The 19,288-nt window shown below is 38.5% G+C and overlaps 1 protein-coding gene across 1 annotated transcript in view; it reads left to right on the top strand.

Annotated features, from left to right (window-relative positions):
* The window catches only part of EHBP1 (EH domain binding protein 1), a 471,942-nt gene that overhangs the window by 283,445 nt on the left and 169,209 nt on the right, over positions 1–19,288 (top strand). Inside the window, exons 13-14 of the mRNA XM_081100594.1 lie at positions 715–955; positions 14,854–15,043. Coding sequence (XP_080956720.1) covers positions 715–955; positions 14,854–15,043 — 431 coding nt within the window. The remainder of the gene's footprint in view (positions 1–714; positions 956–14,853; positions 15,044–19,288) is intronic.

Below are 19,288 nucleotides of genomic sequence, written 5' to 3'. Positions count from 1 at the left end.
AGATATCATGTGATATCATATTTCTATATAGGAGAGGTTAGCCAGCCTGACTCAGAATCTTTACTCATGTTGATAGAGCTAAGAAAAAATGTGACAACTAGTATTTCTCTTTAAATATACATCTCTTTCTGGAATTAATTTTATGGATTAAAAACTTGCTACTTGCAGTAAAAAAAAAGTATTTGGGGAAGATAAAAATGTGTTACAGTTGTCAAGATGGTGTATTATTATTTGCTTTTTACAGCTTCAGTTTTCTTATATTCATGATATTCTGTGCTTCAGTTCCCTAAGTGGTTTTTGCTTGTATAACTAACCAAAGACCATTTCAAAATTCAATCCATTTTATGGTCTTTTAAAAGCAGAAACTTACTATGTATCAGTTTGAGATGGCAAGCTAGTTTATGGAAATAAAATAGGCAATAATAAAATATTATTCCTTTAAGGAAGTTAAAATTTCCAAAATTGTCATTTATATAATATTATTAAAGACTTCAAAGGCATTCCAAAGATGACATTTTGGGGTTTACCATTCCTGGAAAAGTAGACAAAAATCTTAGATATTACACCTTCTGAATCTAGCCCCTCCAAAATGTGCTAGTACTTTGCCTCTTTCAGTTCCATTCGATATTGAGTATTTTTGAAAGCATTAAAAATGTGAGAAAATGTCAGATAGAATTAATTGGACTTAATTCATCTGTTGCTATTGTTTTATAGAACCAACCACTGAAACAGTATCACCTAAAAAACCAGAAGAATCTTTTTATAATAACAGCTATAATCTCTTCAAAGAGATGCAAACTCCACAGTATTTAAACCCATTTGGTGAACCAGAAACCTTTGAAACTATAAAGGATTCTCCTCCCCAATCAACAAAAAGAAAAAATATAAGACCTGTGGACATGAGCAAGTACCTCTATGCTGATAGTTCTAAAACTGAAGAAGAGGAGTTGGATGAGTAAGTACATTTCATTTTGCTATCATCATAGGTCAGGCTTTATATTAACTATAGGGATCCTCTGTAATATACCTTTAGATGGGTAAAATGAGATCTGGTGCAATGTTAACATACACTTTACAAGTTAGTATCTATCTCATCCCCATCTGAAATTTTATAATCTTGACCATTAATCTCCCACCCTCTTCCATATGCTTGTATATGCTAAACTAACAAATGAGGGAATATGTTCTTGGAATCTCTGGTTAGAATTTCTGTAGTGTCTTCCCATAAGAACTGTTATAAATGGCACTTGAGTATTTTTAATTGATTACTGTATGCATTATGCTTCAATTATGTTATGGAAACCAACTAATCATTTATGATATTGATTTGATCAGAAGGCTTATTCAAATGCCAAACAATGAGATCATAACATTTATAAATTAGGAATTGTCAATTGTGTTACTATTCTTACCCAAATGTGAGGTTGATTGACCACAAGCTCAGTATAAATAGTCAATGTGATTAGGGATACCATTTTACACAAATGTAGGTAGGGATAAAGAGAGAAGTGAATTTTCATTGTGTTCTGAGGTTATACAGTGTATTACTTGTGTGACTATAGACCGTGGCCCTGAGTTTGTTAAAAAGCAACAAGCAAAACTTCTACTTCTTAAAAAGAAGCTCTTCAGGCAGGAGGAAAATGACACTACTTAGAGATTTGGATCTACACAAGGAGATGGAGAGCACAAGAAATGGCTAATATAGTATTATATATAAAACTAGAGGCCCGGTGCACAAAAATTTGTGCACTTGGGGGGGGGAGAGGAGGGTTCCTCAGCCCGGCCTGTGCCCTCTCGCAGTCTGGGACCCCTCGGGAGATAACGCCCTGCGGGCTTAGACCTGCTCCCGGGTGGCAGAGGGCAGGCCCAATCCCTAGGTGCAGCCCCTGGTCGGGCTCAGAGCAGGGCTGATTGGGGAGTTGGGTCGCCACCCCGTCATGCACAGAGCAGGGCAGATGGGGAGGTTGTGATGCCACCCTCAGTCACGCTCAGGGTAGGGCCGATTGGGGGGTTGGGGCACCGCCCCCTGTCATGCACAGAGCAGGGTGGATCGGGAGGTTGCGATGCCACCCTCAGTCACGCTCAGGGTAGGGCCAGTTGGGGGGTTGGGGCACCGTCCCCTGTCACACTCAAGGCAGGGTCGATGGGGAGGTTGCAGCGCCCCCCCCTGTCACGCCCAGAGCAGGGCCCATCAGGGGGTTGGGGCGCTGCCCCTGTCATACACAGAGCAGGGCCCATCAGGGGGTTGGGGCGCTGCCCCTGTCATACACAGAGCAGGGCCCATCAGGGGGTTGGGCACCGCCCTCTATCACTCACAGAGCAGGGCCGATCAGGGGGTTGGGGCGCCACCACTCTCACACACAGAGCAGGGCCCATGGGGGGGAGGGTTGGGGAGCTCCCCGCTATCAGGCACAGAGCAGGGCTGCTCAGGGGGTTGGAGCCCCGCCCCCTGTCACACACAGAGTTGCAGGGCGATCAGGGGGTTTGGGTGCTGCCCCCTGTCACGCTGATCCCAGTGCTGGGAGGCATATTACCCTTTTACTATATAGGGTAGAGGCCTGGTGCATGGGTGGGGCTGGCTGGTTTGCCCTGAAGGGTGTCCTGGATCAGGGTGGGGGTCCCCACCGGGGTGCCTGGCCAGTCTGGGTGAGGGGCTGAGGGCTGTTTTCAGGCTGGGAGTGACTGAAGTTCCCAACTGCTCCTTTTTTTCTTTTTTTATTCTGGGCCAGCTTTACCTTGAGGCTTGGCTCCAGCTCTTAGGCCTCCGCGGCTGAAAGTAGGTTTCTGGCCTTTGCTTACAATGTTGCGAATTTGCTGGCTGAAGTCCGGTGGTCTTTGTTACAATGTTTCTTAAACTGCCTGCTCAGAGGCCTGCAGCCGCAGGCGGGAAACGTTGGTTTCCTCCAACGATCCTCCGTCACTGAGGCAAGCAAGCCTCATGTTAGTTTCAAGCTGCCTGGCTGCCGGCCACCATCTTGGCTGACAGTTAATTTGCATATCTTGCTGATTAGCCAATGAAAAGGGTAGCGGTCATATGCCAATTACCATGTTTCTCTTTTATTAGTGTAGATACTTATCTTTTAAAAATTTCCTTAAAATATAACTGGCTTTGAAGTTTAAATAATTTATTCTGTGTTTTTTTTATTGCTTATTTTAGAAAGAAGGAAGGAGGGAGTGGGGAAGGGAGAGAAACATCAACTCTGGAGAGTGAGTCTGCAACCTGGGCATGTGCCCTGACTGGGAATCAAACTGGCAACCTTTTGGTGCATGGGACAATGCTTAACCAACTGAGCCACACTGTCTAAGGCTATATTCTGTGTTTTATAACATGTATAGAAATTGACAATCTTAAAACATTCACAGTTATCATAATTTAGCATAAAGGCTGAGAGTGGGAAATTGAAGAGTCCTGTTTTAAGCTTCGTCAACATGTTACTTGAAGATGTACTTTTCTTTATAGAGAACATCATTGTTTATGTAGAAAATCATAAGGAATCTTCAAAAAGTTTACCAGAACTAAAAAGTAAATTTGGCAATGTTACAGGATACAAGATCAACATATAAATTTAATTATATTTTTCTATAGTAACAATTATCAGAAATAGAAAAACTTTAAACACCATATACAAAAGCATAAAATAAAGCCCTCAGGGATAAATTTGAAGAAAGATGTGCAATAACCATATGTTGAAAGTAACAAAACATTGCTGAGAGCAATTAAAGAAGAGAAATCAGCCCTAGCCGGTTTAGCTGAGCGGATAGAGCATCGGACTGCGGACTGAAGGGCCCCAGGTTCGATTCTGGTCAAGGGCACATGCCTGGATTGTGGGCTCCATCCCCAGTGGGGCCGTGCAGGAGGCAGCCAATGATTCTCCCATCATTGATTTTTCTATCTTTCCCTTTCCCTTCCTCCCTGAAATCAATAAAATATATTTTTTTTAAAAAAGAGGAGAAATCAAATGGACAGAAACGCTATTGGACATGGACTCAAATTGATCTATACATTCTGTGCTATCCCAATCAAAGTTTTGACATACTTTTTAAAAATAATAATTAAGGTAATCCTAAAATATATATAGAAATGCAAAGGACCTAGAATAGTCAGAAAAATTTAGAAAAAGAACAAAGTTGGAGGACTTATACTACCCGATTTTAAGACTTATTAACCAAGACATTGTGGTATTGTATTCAAAGTAGAAATATAGGTGAAAGGAAGAGAATAAGAAAGTCTAGAAATAAGGCCATACATAAATATTGTCAATTGATTTTTGACAAAGCTAGCAAGGGAAACTGGTTAAGAAATGATAATCTTTACAACAGATGTTGCTAGAACAAGTAGATTTCCATATCTTGCTCCCACTTTCCCCCCACACAAAATAACTACAACCCTTATTGCATACAGTATACAAAATTTAACTAAAAATAGGTTATACAACTAAAATTAAGAACTAAAATGTTGGAACTTCTAGGAGAAAGCATAGGAGAAAAATCTTACTGACTTTGAGTTAGGTAAAATGTTCTAAATAGGATTCAAAAAGCACAAAAAAATCAGAGGAAAAATTGTTAGACACTATCAAAATTAAAAACTTACACTTTTTTTTTTTAAAAAGCAGGAAAATGAAAAGGCATGTCATGGTTTGGCAGAAATTCTTTGTAAAACAAAAGACTTCTATCAAGAATATGTGAAGAATTGTTTTAGCCCAATAGTAAGACAAACTTTTTTTAAATAGGGGAAAGATTTGAACAGAAATTTCACAAAAGAAAATATAAGAATGCCAATGTACATACAGAAAGATGCTCAACACCTTAGTCATCAAGCAAATGCAAATTAAAACCAAATAAAACACCACAACACACCCACTTGAATTGCTAAAATTTAAGAGACTGACTTTGTCAAATAGTGTCAAGGATGTGGAGTCACTGGAACTCTCTCAAAGAACTCTGAGTTCTAAATGATAGAACCATTTTATTTTATTTTTAATTAAATTTATTGGGGCTAACAATCTATATATATAAAAAGCCAGTGTCTGTGACAACCAAACGACCGGTCACCATGAGGTGTCATTGACCACCTCTCAGTCCCTCCCCACGGGCCCGCAGGCGGTGTGAGGTGGGACTGGGGACTGGCGAGTGGGCTGAACAGTTGACCTCTTGGTCGCTGCCCCGGGTCTGTGATGGATCAGCAATGGTGAACGGGGGAATCTGGGTGGGTGGCGAGAGGACCGGGCTGGCTGTCAGGCCGTTGGGATCACCAGCTCATCCCCGGCTGCTCGGGGGCTCAGGCCTGCGGGAAAGCAGGCACCAGCGATTTCGCCTCCATGCGCGTGCGCCAGGCCGGCTACTGATGGAACACACTGCCGGCTCGGGGCCTCACGCTGGGGTGGGTAGGTCACGGGCGCGCCCTGCAGCTTCCGTCAGTGCCTCAAGCCCCAGCAACGGTGGCAGTGGCAGCTCCCATGTGACCGGCTCTGAGCCGGCAGCACATTCCTTCAGCTGCTGGCCCAGTGCATGCACATGGAAGTCAAGTCACCGATGCCCGCTTTCCCGCAGGCCTGAGCCCCCTAGCAGACGGGGATGAGCTGGTGATCCCAACAGCTTGACAGCCCTGCAGCAGAGGTGGTGTTCGGCCTGGGGACTGGTGAGCGGGCAGAAGATGGAGGCTAGGCCTAGGGACCCTACCTGCATGATTTCGTGCGCTGGGCCTCTAGTGGTTAATAAAATTACATAGGATTCAAGTGTACAATTCTGTAATGCATCATCTGTATATTGCATTGTGTGTATACTGTCCAAAGTCAGAGCTCCTTCCATCACCATATATTTGACCCCTTTTACCTTTTACTATCACCTTGCATCCCCCTTCCCTTTTGGGAACCACCATACTGTCCTCTGAGTTTTTGTTTGTTTGTCTTGCTTGTTCATTTATTGTTTTCATTTTTATATTTTACATATGAGTGAAATCATATGGTTCTTAACTTTTCCTGTCTGAATTATTTCGTTAGTATGACATTCTCAAGATCTATCCATGTTGTTGCAAATGACAGTATTTCATCTTTTCTTACGACTGGGTAGTATTCTGTTGTATGTGTGTACCATTTTTCCATTATCCAGTCATCTATCAAAGGACATTTTAGTGTGATTTAACTATTTTAGAAAACAGTTTTGGCAGTTTCTTAAATTAAACTTATACCCATCATTTGATGCAGCCATTCCATTTCTAGGTACTAGTCACTCAAAAGGAATGAAAGTATATGTCCACAAAAAGATTTGTACATGAACATTTTAACACCTTTATTTATCACAATAGCAAAATATGGGGATAACTCAAATGTCCATCCGTTGGCAAATGGGTAAACAAATTGTATATACCCATATAATGGAATACTTACTACTCAGTACTAAAGAAGAAGTAAATGATTTTTCTGAATTTTAATTTTTAATTAGTTGACATTCAATATTATTTTATATTAGTTTCATGCATACAGCATAGTTAGACAGTTATATCATTAACGAAGTGATCCCCCCAATAATTCTAGTACCCACTTGTCACCATACATAGTTATCACAGTACTATTGACTATATTCCTTATGTTATACTTGATATCCAAAGACTATTTTGTAACTCCAATTTGTATTTATATTTCTTAATCTCTTTACCTTATTCATCCAACTCCCTTCTCATCTGGAAACCCTCAGTTTATTATCTGTATCGATGAGTCTTGGTTTTGTTTTGTTTATTTTTTTTTATTCTCTAAATTCCACATATAGGTGAAATCATGGTATTTGTCTTTTTCTGTCTGACTTATTTCACTTAGCACAATACCCTCTAGGTCAGGGGTCCTCAAACTACAGCCCGCGGGCCACATGCAAATACAAATATTGTATTTGTTCCCGTTTTGTTTTTTTACTTCAAAATAAGATATGTGCAGTGTGCATAGGAATTTGTTCATAGTTTTTTTTTAAACTATAGTCCGACCCTCCAACGGTTTGAGGGACAGTGAACTGGCCCCCTGTTTAAAAAGTTTGAGGACCCCTGCTCTAGGTCCATCCACACTGTGGTAAATAAAGGGCAAAATTTTATACTTTTTTGTGGCCAAGTAATATTCCATTGTATATATGTAACACCACTTTTTCTATCCGTCTATTGATGGGTACTTTGCTATGATAAATACCACTGCAATGAATGTAGGTAGGGGTGATAAATTCTTTCTAATTAGTGTTTTTGGTTTCTTCGGTTATATATCCAGAAGTGGAATTGCTGGGTCAAAGGGCAGTTCCATTTTTAATTTTTTGAGCACCCTCCATACTGTTTTCCACAATGGCTGCACCAATCTGCATTCCAACCAACAGTGGACAAAGTTCTCTTTTCTCCACATCCTCACCAACACTTTGTGTATGTTAATTTATTGATGATAGCCATCCTGATGGGCATAAGGTGATATCTCATTGTGGTTTCAATTTGCATTTCTCTGATGATTAATGATGTTGAGCATCTTTTCATATGTCTATTGGCCATCTGTATGTCTTCTTTGGAGAAGTATCTTTTCAAGTCCTCTGCCCATTTTTAAATTAGAATGCTTATTTTTTTGGTGTTGAGTTATATGAGTTCTTTATGTTTTAGATATTTATCCCTTATTGGATGTATCATTGGTGAATGTCTTTTATCATTTAATATGTTGCCCTTTGTTGATGGTGTCCTTTGCTGTGCTTTGTTGATGGCAAAAACTTTTTAGTTTGATGTAGTCCCATTTATTTTTTTCCCCTTGCCTGAAGACATATATCAGGAAAAAATATTACAAAGAGAAATGTCAGGGGTTTTACTGCCTATGTTTTCTTCTAGGAGTTTTATGGTTTCTAGTCTTACATTTAAGTCTTTAAATTAATTTTGAGTTTATTTTTGTATGTTGTATCAGGGGTGGTCTAGTTTCATTTTTTTGCATGTATCTGTCATATTTTCCCAACACCATTTATTGAACAGACTGTCTTTACCCCATTGTATATTCTTACCTCCTTTGTCATAGATTAATTGACCATATAGGCATGGGTTTATTTCTGGGCTCCCTATTCTTTTTCATTGATCTATGTGTCTGTTTTATGCCAGTACCACGCTGTTTTGATTACTATGACCTTGTAGTGTAGTTTGATATCAGGTAGTGTGATCCCTCCAGCTTTGTTCTTTTTTTCTCCAGATTGTGGTGGCTATTCAGAGTCTTATAGTTCCATGTAAGTTTTTGGGATTATTCTAGTTCTCTGAAAAATGCTGTTGGTATTTTGATAAGGATTGCACTGAACCTGTAGATTGCTTTATATAGGATGGACTTTTTAGTGATGTTAATTCTTCCTATCCATGAGCATATTACATGTTTCTATTTATTTGTAAGGAAGAAACAAACTATGGATATGTGTAGCTACATTGATGAATCTAAGAGGAATGAAGAACACCAGAAATGTCAAATATAATAATATATATAAAGTACTTTTCTTATGTTTTAAAATCCCTTTAAAATGTAATTGACTTTAAAGTTTAAGTAATAATATATTCTGTGTTTTATAGTGTGTAGAAGTAAAATGTCCTGAAACTACATCAAATGAACAGTGATTAGGCAAAGGTACTGTTTGAATTAGAAAAGAGATGATTTAAAGTAGCTATAATAACCGAACTCAAATATTTAAAAGACTTGTTTGGTGAATGAGGTAGTTGTTTTCTATTGCTCTGGAACTGCATTTCTCAACCCTTTTCCATTTTACAACAGGTGGCTAGTGACTCTCACATATGTTTTATGCTTCCATATGCATGGCTAGGTTTTGATAAAAACTTCTAATGTCCTATAAATATGTAGAATTACATCATAACTATTTTCAAAATGAGGTTGAGGTTTCAATACTAATTAATAACTATACAGTGAGTGAAAAAGTTGGCTCAACTCTTGCTAAAGTTATTATATTTGTTTTCTTTGAAATAGCTAATGTATGATCAAAATAAAATTTCTCATGGGTGGTGTAGCTGCTGAGTAATAGCCACACACCTAGAATATTTGAATGTCAATGCAAACTTTAAGTACAAGCATTCAATCGTTCCAAGATGCCTGGGTATTACCCAACACACACACCCTGCTCTCTTCTATTAACAAATTAAAGAGACATCTAATGTTTGCTTAAACTTTTAAAATGTCTTAATAAAAACTAAAATCAGAATGACTGGGTGTTTCCTTTTGACCATTCTTTTATCACATGAAAGTCACAGTCTTTACAAATTTCCCATGAATAAAGAACATTCTAAATTGCTCAATCATCTGAGGTTACCAGAGAGAGCCAATAAACACTCCTTCCTGCTTTTTTTGTAGGAATATACACACAGATTCTTAAGATTCATATGTAAAGATCTCATCAGCTAAAGTGAGAATATAGGAAGACTCTGTATTACTTTCTTCTTCAGTATTTCTCATCTTTTTTCCCCCCAAGAATTTGTAGGTATAACTTCAGTAGCAGAAATATCCCAAAATTTGTTTACTACAATAATAAACTTATGTATGACCTTTCAAATCAAGTGAAAAGTCTGACTCATCTTTCCTTACCAAACTCTTTCTGTATCTGATCTGAAACTATCACAGATAAATAGTGCTGAGTCCTTTGTTGTATAAATAATCTTCAGAACCTAGCATATCCATCAGCACCAAGAGAAAGTATAGACCCTTCAGTGCTTTTAGTGAATGCCCTTTACACTTAGCAACCACGTGGATTACTTAGTTTCCTCATATTTGGGGGTTAGTTCAGCCATTCTAGTTTATGTGGCAAAAATGAAAATTGATAAAGCAATAATTTTTTTAAGCATTTTTGAAGTGATTTTTGTGTCCAGCATGAATCATTTCTGGTATAGTGTGTCAGTATTTCAAGAAAAATTGTCATTGAATTTTATTCAGATATGCTACACACTCATTTTAATAAATTTGGATTGTTTTTCCAAAGAAACAGAAATTTTCAAAGTTACAGGAAAAGACTATAATTTTTGCTATACCCTTGCTTCATATTTTTTTTGAGGATGTTTATTAATCCTATTTCTAATAAACTTATAGTTTTTCTTATATAATTTTTTTCTGGGTGAATTATTTTCTAAACAATGAGTAATGTCATTTAAAACTATCCTGTCTAATTTTCCACCTAATATAACTGATGCATTTTTAATTCATAATGAGTTAATGATATAACTAATCTATTATGCAAGTATACAGTACAAGGATAAAAGTAATTCTTTTTATTTAGAGTGATGCAGGAATAGATTATTCAAATCCTAGATGATCAGCAGAATGTGAAAATTATGCTAATTCCTTAAATAATTTTTTCTTACTAAAATTGTTTAAATATTTGTAAATACTTTAATCAGCAGTTATGTAATTTGTTATTATAAAGAATGGAGCAGTTTCACAATCATATATATATATACATATATATATTATTCTTATTCACTTTTTATGGTACTTTTATTGAGATATATGTTACATAACGTAAAATTCCACATTTTAAAGTATATACTTCAGTGATTTTTTAGTTTATTCACTGTTATGAAACCATTCAATTATGTAATTCCAGAATATTTTCATCACTACAAAAAAGGAATTCCATACCTATTAGTAATTAGTCCCAATTTCTCCCTTCCTCCATCTCCTGAAAACCACTAAATCTACTTTCTTTCCATATGGATTTGACTATTCTGGACACTTCATATAAATGTAAACATATCCTATTCATTCTTCAAGAGTAGGAAATTCAGTTTTATTCAGGAATCTCTGATTTTACAAGGAGGTTCACTCAAAATCCTTAGCAGCTTCTTGTCCTTTTTCTCATTTAGTACATAACCAGTGGTGGTGCCTAGCACACTCTTCATTAACGGTGGATCATAAGTGTATAGAGATCTGACTCCCTTAGTTCTCCTAATGGTCATGCATATTCCAGGGCAGTTGGAGTCCCTGGTAACTCCATTTTCCAGCAGCTTCCTATGTTTCCTCTAGCATGTCATACAGATTTTATTTTTCACTAAATGGCGTAGTTAAAACAGATTGAGAAGCATGGCTCTAGTTGTTTTGAGAAAAATGTCCATTTGATTATGTTTCTAGTAATATGAGCCTCAGGTGCCAACTTTGGAAATCAGTCTATCTGAGCTTCTTTTCTACAAATAATACAAATATTCAAGTGGTTAGAGGGAGACCTACGTGGTTAGAAGCAAGCAGAGAGACATGAATAAAAAAGACAATATTTAGAAATCTTTGTGTATATACTAGATATTTTATAAAAGTTGCGTGCAACTGAGTATTGTAAATTCAGTTAGAATTGCCTATTTTAAGGAATTTTTTTCTAAACACAAATCCTTTTGTAATGTAAAAATCTATCCTCTAACACTTCTGAGTTTTTCTTAAAACTAGCCAATTTTACATAACCAATTAATAATGATAATTATTGTAGTAGCTATCATCTTACAAACTGCTATGGAAATTTGTTACAAAGAGATTTAACAGGGAATAATTTTTTAAACTATCACCCAAATAATTCACATAACTGAATTAACTGTTAGATTGAAGTGGATTTGTTCAGTTCTAAAACATCAATTGTTAAATAATAAGTTTGGGGGAGTGGAGAGTATTTTTCTTTTCTAAGTTTAGGAATTTAAAATAAATTTTTGTTTTTATCCCATTTCTTTATATTTACCTCTCTTTGAACTACTTTTAGAGTTTGAAAAGTAGCTATATTAGACTATAGATAAAATTAGTAGGACAAATAAGATTGTTGTAAGGATTAACTAGGTTAATACATGTACAACACTTAAAGCAGTACCTACCATGGTGTAAGCACCTTTTAAATGTTAATAATGTTATTGGCAAGCCCTCCATTCCAGACTGGTTGTGATAACCTTTTACCTGTTTTCAGAGGAAAAGTTCAGCTTTTTAAAAACACCTAGTTATTTTAACATTGTTCCTTGCTTTGATTTCCCTAAGTTCTTCAGTAGGTGGTAAATATGGGATATAAATACTTCAAGCATATCTCAGTCACTAGGCAAGAATATTTTGGTCTGAAAAGCTAATTTTCAAATATATATCTATATACCTACTTCCTATTCTTTTTCTGTTGAATGTATAGACGTAAAAAGAGGAAGAAAAGGGAATAGGTTTCTATGTAGATGTCAACTCCATTCAATTAAAACCAGCTATCCTGAGCAAAGTTGAGATTATGAGGCTGTCCTCTAGCTCAGTGGGAAGGAGTCACATGATTCTAACTGCTGCTCTGAGTACAGAGTGAGAGTGACATTACAAATAGATTATATTTCCCATGTCTGATTTAGTATAGTTGGTAACCAAAGTCTCATGTGACTGTAGATATTGTTATGCCTAGATTTCAAGATCCCCAAGGAAACCACACCAGGGAACTAGCCAGTCCGATGCAAAAGCAGAGGGTCTCTTATACAAGCTCGCTTGGTCCCCACCTTGCCTCCATTACTGGGTGCAAGAGAGAGCCCCGAGTCCTAAGAGAACAAAGAATTTATAGGGCTTGGGGTGGGGGGGGGGGGGCGGGGCGGGGGTTGGGGCAGGGTGCAGCTAGGGTCTGGTTACACAAAGACAGGGGGGGTGGCCAGCATACTTTTGGCCTTGGGCTAGTTTCCCCCGTTTTCCATTGGCCGAGATAAGGGCAGGCTGAGTAACTGATACACCCTGCAGCTTTTTCTTGGAAGAGGGGTTAAGGACACAGCCATCAGTCCTGCTCTGTCCTTTCAGATATAAATACTTGGACAGGGATATAGATAAAATTGGTTTGGGTTCTAAGTGAGTCTTTTGGTTCTAAGTGAGTGTGGTACTGTTGTAGTTCAAATAACATGCAGAATTGAAACACAGGGCTATCACCCATACAGGCCTTATATGACTTAGATGGAATTCCCTTGTTATAATCACTGTGTTTGGTTGGCCTGGTGCTTAGATATTTAGACTCAGAAATTCTGTTGTTTCTATGCACGCAGGATATTAGACTCGAGGGGACTGACTGTTATTGAAAAAAAATTCAACAAACTAAAAAATAAGAACCAGAAAAACAGTTTATTATTGTGTAATAGAGAAACTCATCATATATACCAGATAGTTGTGTTTATGAATAACTATGAGAAAGGGAGTTAAGGAAGATTTTTTTGCCTGGGCCTAGACTCTAGTCTAGATAGAGGTGGGGATGGGGTGCGGGCAAGGAATCTTCCCTGAGAAGTTATAAGCCCAGGCCCACTCTCATGTAGATTTGATATATTGACAGAATTGTCTGGGAACCTCCAAGCCAAGAAAGTAACATATAAAGTGCCTCCTAAAGTACTTGGCAATGCAAGAACATCAACACATAAAACACTCTGAAGAGAGCCACTCCCAGCTCAGATTACAAAGTATTTCCTCAAATTAAGCTCTGAACTCAAAATCTAGAATTACAAAACACACAGGGAAATAGTTGACTAAGAGAAAGAGGAGACAAAAGAAACATCAGGATTATATATGTAAGAACCTCAAATAATAAATTTATCAGATAGACACTTAAAATAAATGTTTAAATTATTAATGACTCAAAGCTCAGTACCTGAGGTATTATACACACAGTCATATGAAGAAATAAGCTTATTGAAGTTAAAAATTCATGAAATTATATTATATTAGACACAGATGAAGAGAGAAAAAGTTAACTTGATTATAGATGTTAAGGGGTTATCCAGAATGTTGCACAGGAAGAACAAAAATTTGTAAAAATATGAAGGAGAGAGATAGTTCAATATATCTAATAAGATTTTCTAAAGAGGAGAATAGAAAAAATAAGAGGCTACCAAAGAGATAATGGCTATCATTTTTCATAAATAAGGCAGCACATGACTCTTCAGACTCAGGAAATATAAAGAGTCTGAAACAGGAAAATTTTTAAAAAATCACACCTGGACATAGCATGTAAAATTGCTCAAAACCAGAAATAAAGAGAAAATGTTAACAGCAAGAGGGAAAAGATGACTTACAAAAGAACAATAATAAGCTGATAGTGGGTTAATATTTTTAAAATGCTGAGGTGATTTAAATGACAATTAGAATTCTCTACCCAGTTAATCTATCTCTGAGTTTATCATTTCAGGTTGAAATAAAGACATTTTTAACTCTTAGGAGAATTTACTACTAATAGAACCTCACTGAATAAACTTGTAAAAGATGTTCCCTAGTAAGAAAGGAATTTAACACAGAGAAGCGGATAAAATACAAGGGGGAAAAATGTTTGGTGTGGGGAGTATAAAAAAACAAACCATTATTTCCACATCTAATGTGTTTTTCCTTGGGTGTGGATTATATGTAGGATTTACTATTATTAAAAACATTTCCCTAAGGGTCTAGATCAGTGGTTCTCAACCTGTGGGTCGCGACCCCTTTGGCGGTTGAATGACCCTTTCATAGGAGTCGCCTAAGACCATCCTGCATATCAGATATTTACATTACGATCCATAACGGTAGCAACATTACAGTTATGAAGTAGCAATGAAAATAATTTTATGGTTGGGTCACAATATGAGGAACTGTATTTAAAGGGCTAGAAGGTTAAGAACCATTGGTCTAGATGTAATAAGAGCTGAGTTCACCTTGAGTTACAAAAAATTAAAAAATACTTTTTAGAAGTGAAACATTTTATTAATGCTTAACAAAACACAAGATTAACAGTGACTGTTTCTAAACTGTAGTATCAGAAGTTTGAGGTTTTTTTCTTACTATTTTCAATATTTTCTAGTTTTATAAATGAACATATTTATTATTTTAGTTAGATATAAAATACTTCTAAAGAGACATTTAACAGTATTCTTCTTTCATTTAGATCAAATCCTTTTTATGAACCTAAACCAACACCTCCTCCAAATAATTTGATAAATCCAATTCAAGAACTGGAAAGTGAAAAGAGAGTGAAAAGAAAAGCCCCAGCCCCGCCAGTCATCTCACCAAAGATGGGAGGAGTAAACGAAAATACAGTTGTTTCTGCAGGAAAAGATCTCTCCACTTCTCCTAAGGTAGGGGTTTATTCTTAGTAAAACATGTGTTAACATTTGTGCTTTTCCCCATGCAATTTAATTAAAATTAAGAAAAGTCATTGTTAGCTATTTTTGATGATTTAAAAGTAAACTCCAACTAAGTTCGTTATACTGAAACAGGATTGTCTGGGAACCTATATGGGAAACTATATGTTTATAGTATAACTAGAGGCCCAGTGCATGAAATTTGTGCATCGGCGGGGGGGGCATGTCCCTCAGCCTGGCCTGTGCCCTCTCGCAATACAGGACCCCTTGGGGGATGTCCGCCTGCCGGCTTAGGCTCGCTTCCCGTAAGCTAGCAGTCGGACATCCCTCTCGCAGTTCGGGACCCCTCGTTCCTTACCGCCCGCCTGCTCGCTGCTCCTTACTGCTCGCCTCACTGCTCCTTAGCGCTTCCTGCCACCGCTGCTGCACTCACCGGCCATGAGCCTGGCTTCTGGCTGAGTGGCGCTACCCTTTGGGGGCACACTGACCACCAGGTGCAGCTCCTGCGTTGAGCATCTGCCCCCTGGTGGCCAGTGCTCATCATAGCAACCGGTTGTTCTGGTTGTTCCGCCGTAGGGTTGTTTAGGCTTTTATTATATAAAAGGTACTCCCTCCCTTCCCCCTGCTGCCTGCTGCCACCACTGCCAGCCAGAGCCTGCATCCCTTCCTCTGGCTGGCCCCGCCCCCTGGTCAAACTCCCAGACGAACTCCAGGTCGAGGGGACAATTTGCATACTATGCTTTTATTATATAGGATGGATTTGATAGTTTGGGTTAAGTTTCATTTTTTAAAAGCTATTTTGAAATCAGAGGCATTACAAGTATGTGGTTCGTGATTTAAACAAAGGATACCTAACGCCTCTAGTTAGGTGTGAAGGACAGCTTACACTGATTCAGAAGGAGTAGAAGTCATCCTTTGATAAATACCTTGGAAAGATTAAGGCTCAGTGCATAGAAAAGCTTTGTTGAAGAATTTCAATAGTGTCACTTTGATATATGTCAACTTATAATTTTGGCTTTATTGTCACTGTTTTTTAAGTAAATTTTAATGCATAATGACTGTGGAAAATTAATAGTATTAGAACAAAGTCTGAAGCTTTTAAATGGTTTTTTGCAAATAGTATGATAGATTCCATATGTAAACTTGAAATGTTGGATTTAGCAAGTGTTTTGGGGGTAAATAGCTTGCTCATCTACTCATGGGTGTTTTGGTGTTGTTTTTGTTACCATATTACATTATGTAATTCTCATGGGTAGTTAAGGGAAAAATAAGATGGTCTCAAACTCAGAGAGATAAAGTAAAGGTCACAGGTTCCCCAGCTAGGATTGGAACAGGCATTTTTATTAATTATGTGATGTCTGGGTTCTACTCCTCATGAGATGCCTAGGCTGCTGCTTTTCTCGAGGGCATCAGAGTTTTCTCTTGGATTTTTTTTTTTACTTTATTCAGTGGCTTTCATTAAATGCCAGTGGCTTTCATCAAATGAAATAGCTTGTTTGCCTGTATTTTCTTTTAATTAAATCTTTACTGTTCAGATTATTACAGTTGTTCCTCTTTTCTCCCCCCATAGCTCCCCTCCACCCGGTTCCCAACCCACCCCCCCCCACCCCACTGTCCTCATCCATAGGTGCACAATTTTTGTCCAGTCTCTTCCCGCATCCCCCACACCCCTTTCCCCCCCAAGAATAGTCAGTCCACTCCCTTTCTGTGTCCCTGATTCTATTATAATCACCAGTTTATTCTGTTCATCAGATTATTTATTCACTTGATTTTTATTTTTATTTTTTTTTATTTTTTTTAAATATATTTTATTGATTTTTTTACAGAGAGGAAGGGAGAGAGATAGAGAGTTAGAAACATCTATGGGAGAGAAACATCGATCAACCGCCTCCTGCACATCTCCCACTGGGGATGTGCCCGCAGCCCAGGTACATGCCCTTGACCGGAATTGAACCTGGGACCCCTCAGTCCGCAGGCCGACGCTCTATCCACTGAGCCAAACCGGTTTCGGCATGATTTTTAGATTCACTTGTTGATAGATGTGTATTTGTTGTTCATAATTTGTATCTTTACCTTTTTCTTCTTCTTCCTCTTCTTAAAGGATACCTTTCAGCATTTCATATAATGCTGGTTTGGTGGTGATGAACTCCTTTAGCTTTTCCTTATCTGTGAAGCTCTTTATCTGACCTTCAATTCTGAATGATAGCTTTGCTGGGTAAAGTAATCTTGGTTGTAGGTTCTTGCTATTCATCACTTTGAATATTTCTTGCCACTCTCTTCTGGCCCGCAAAGTTTCTGTTGAGAAATCAGCTGACAGTTGTATGGGTATACTCCCTTGTAGGTAACTGACTGTCTTTCTCTTGCTGCTTTTAAGATTCTCTCTTTGTCTTTTGCTCTTGGCATTTTAATTATGATGTGTCTTGGTGTGGTCCTCTTTGGATTCCTTTTGTTTGGGGTTCTCTGTGCTTCCTGGACTTGTAAGTCTATTTCTTTCAGCAAGTAGGGGAAGTTTTTTGTCATTATTTCTTCAAATAGGTTTTCAATATCTTGCTCTCTCTCTTCTTCTGGCACCCCTATAATTCAGATGTTGGTACACTTGAAGTTGTCCCAGAGGCTCCTTACACTATCTTCGTATTTTTGGATTCTTTTTTCATTTTGCTTATCCGGTTGGGTGTTTTGCTTCTTCGTATTTCAAATCTTTGACTTGATTCTTGCGATCCTCTAGTCTGCTGTTGGAACTCTGCATAATATCCTTTATTTCAGTCAGTGTATGCTTAATTTCTAGTTGGTCCTTTTTCATAACCTCGAGGGTCTCACTAGATTTCTTAAGGGTCTCACTAAATTTATCGGCCGTCTCACCAGACTTTTTGAGGGTCTTACGAAATTTATCGGCGGTTTCTAGAAAGTTCTTGAAAAACCTTAAAAGTGTGGTTTTGAACTCTATATTCAGTAGTTTGCTTTCCTCCATTTCTGTCATTTGTGTTCTGTTTCTTTGTCTCCGCATTTTTTATGCTTCCCTGTGTTAATAGGGTGGCTTTCTGTGCTAGGTGTTCTACAGGTCCCAGTGGCTCAGCCTCCCCAATTACCTGAGGTGGACACTCTTGGTGCACCCCTTTGTGGGCTTTGTGCACAGTCTTGTTGTAGTTAAGCCTTGATTGTTGTAGGTATCACTGGGAGGAATTGACCTCTAGGCCAATTGGCTGTGAGAATCAGCTGTGTCTATGGTGGGAGAACTTCTGTGCTGAAGACACCCTTATGAGGCAAGACTTGCTTCAGTGGGGCTTTGGTGCTCACTGAGTCTGCCCCCTGAGTGTGTCCCTTATGGATCTGAGGAGTTGTAATCTGGCTTTTGGATATCTAAGGAGATGCTAATTTAGCCTCTGCCTGAGGCTACCCAGTTGGAGCTACGAAGAGATCTGCAGATTCCCCTTCCTTGTTTGGGGTTTAGAGGTGCCCCAATGAGGCCCAGCTGTGAAGCAATGCAAGCTGCTGTGGGGCCTTGGGCCTTCTCTTGGAAGTTCTGGGTCTCTCTGACCCAGCTGCAGTTTGTTAGGTAATTTTCAGATTGCAAAGGGCCAGGCCATTCATATGCAAAAGCCTCTGCCACAGCTTGGGTGGGGTGGGGTCTCAGGGGATCAACGGGGCAGAGCAAGCAGCTATGGCTGATCGTCAACCCTGCCCTAAGAGGCCCCAGGTCTCAGGGGCCGGTAATTGCTGCAAGCACCTCTGAGAGGAAGCTGCCCTCGAGTTCCGAGTTCTGCCCGCTGTCAGACAGTCCAGTTTCTCCCCGTATAAGTCTGGGTCCCCAGAGACTTCCCGGAACTGGAGTTCAGAGCAGTCGGGGGCTTGAGACTACGTCCCGATTCAAAAAAGACAGCCGCGTCCTCAGTTGCCAGCCTTGCCGTGTGCGCCTCCTTACCTCTGCACTTTACTTCCACACCTCCTCTGAGTCTCAGTGCTTTTCTCTTCCTTCTAGTTGTAGAATTTCCACTCAGCCAGCCTTCCTGTGGTTCTGGATGATGTCCATTTTTTCTTTTAGTTGTATTTTTGAAGTTGTTGTGGGAGGCAGCAATTTCTGGTGTTTACCTTGGGGAGATTGAGTTCACTGAGGTCTTTACTGTGCTATTCCAAAAGTCAGTCTCTAGATGTTTGTTTTTATATCAGATATATATATATATATATACAATTTTTTTTTTTACCCTATAACTTTAAGGGGAGAAACTAGAACTAAATTGTGTC

This window comes from Myotis nattereri (assembly GCF_964212035.1).
Source record: "Myotis nattereri genome assembly, chromosome: 10".
Classification (NCBI taxonomy): domain Eukaryota; kingdom Metazoa; phylum Chordata; class Mammalia; order Chiroptera; family Vespertilionidae; genus Myotis; species Myotis nattereri.
The sequence above is the reverse complement of the archived record's forward strand: the minus strand, read 5'-3'. Positions and strand labels throughout refer to the sequence as shown.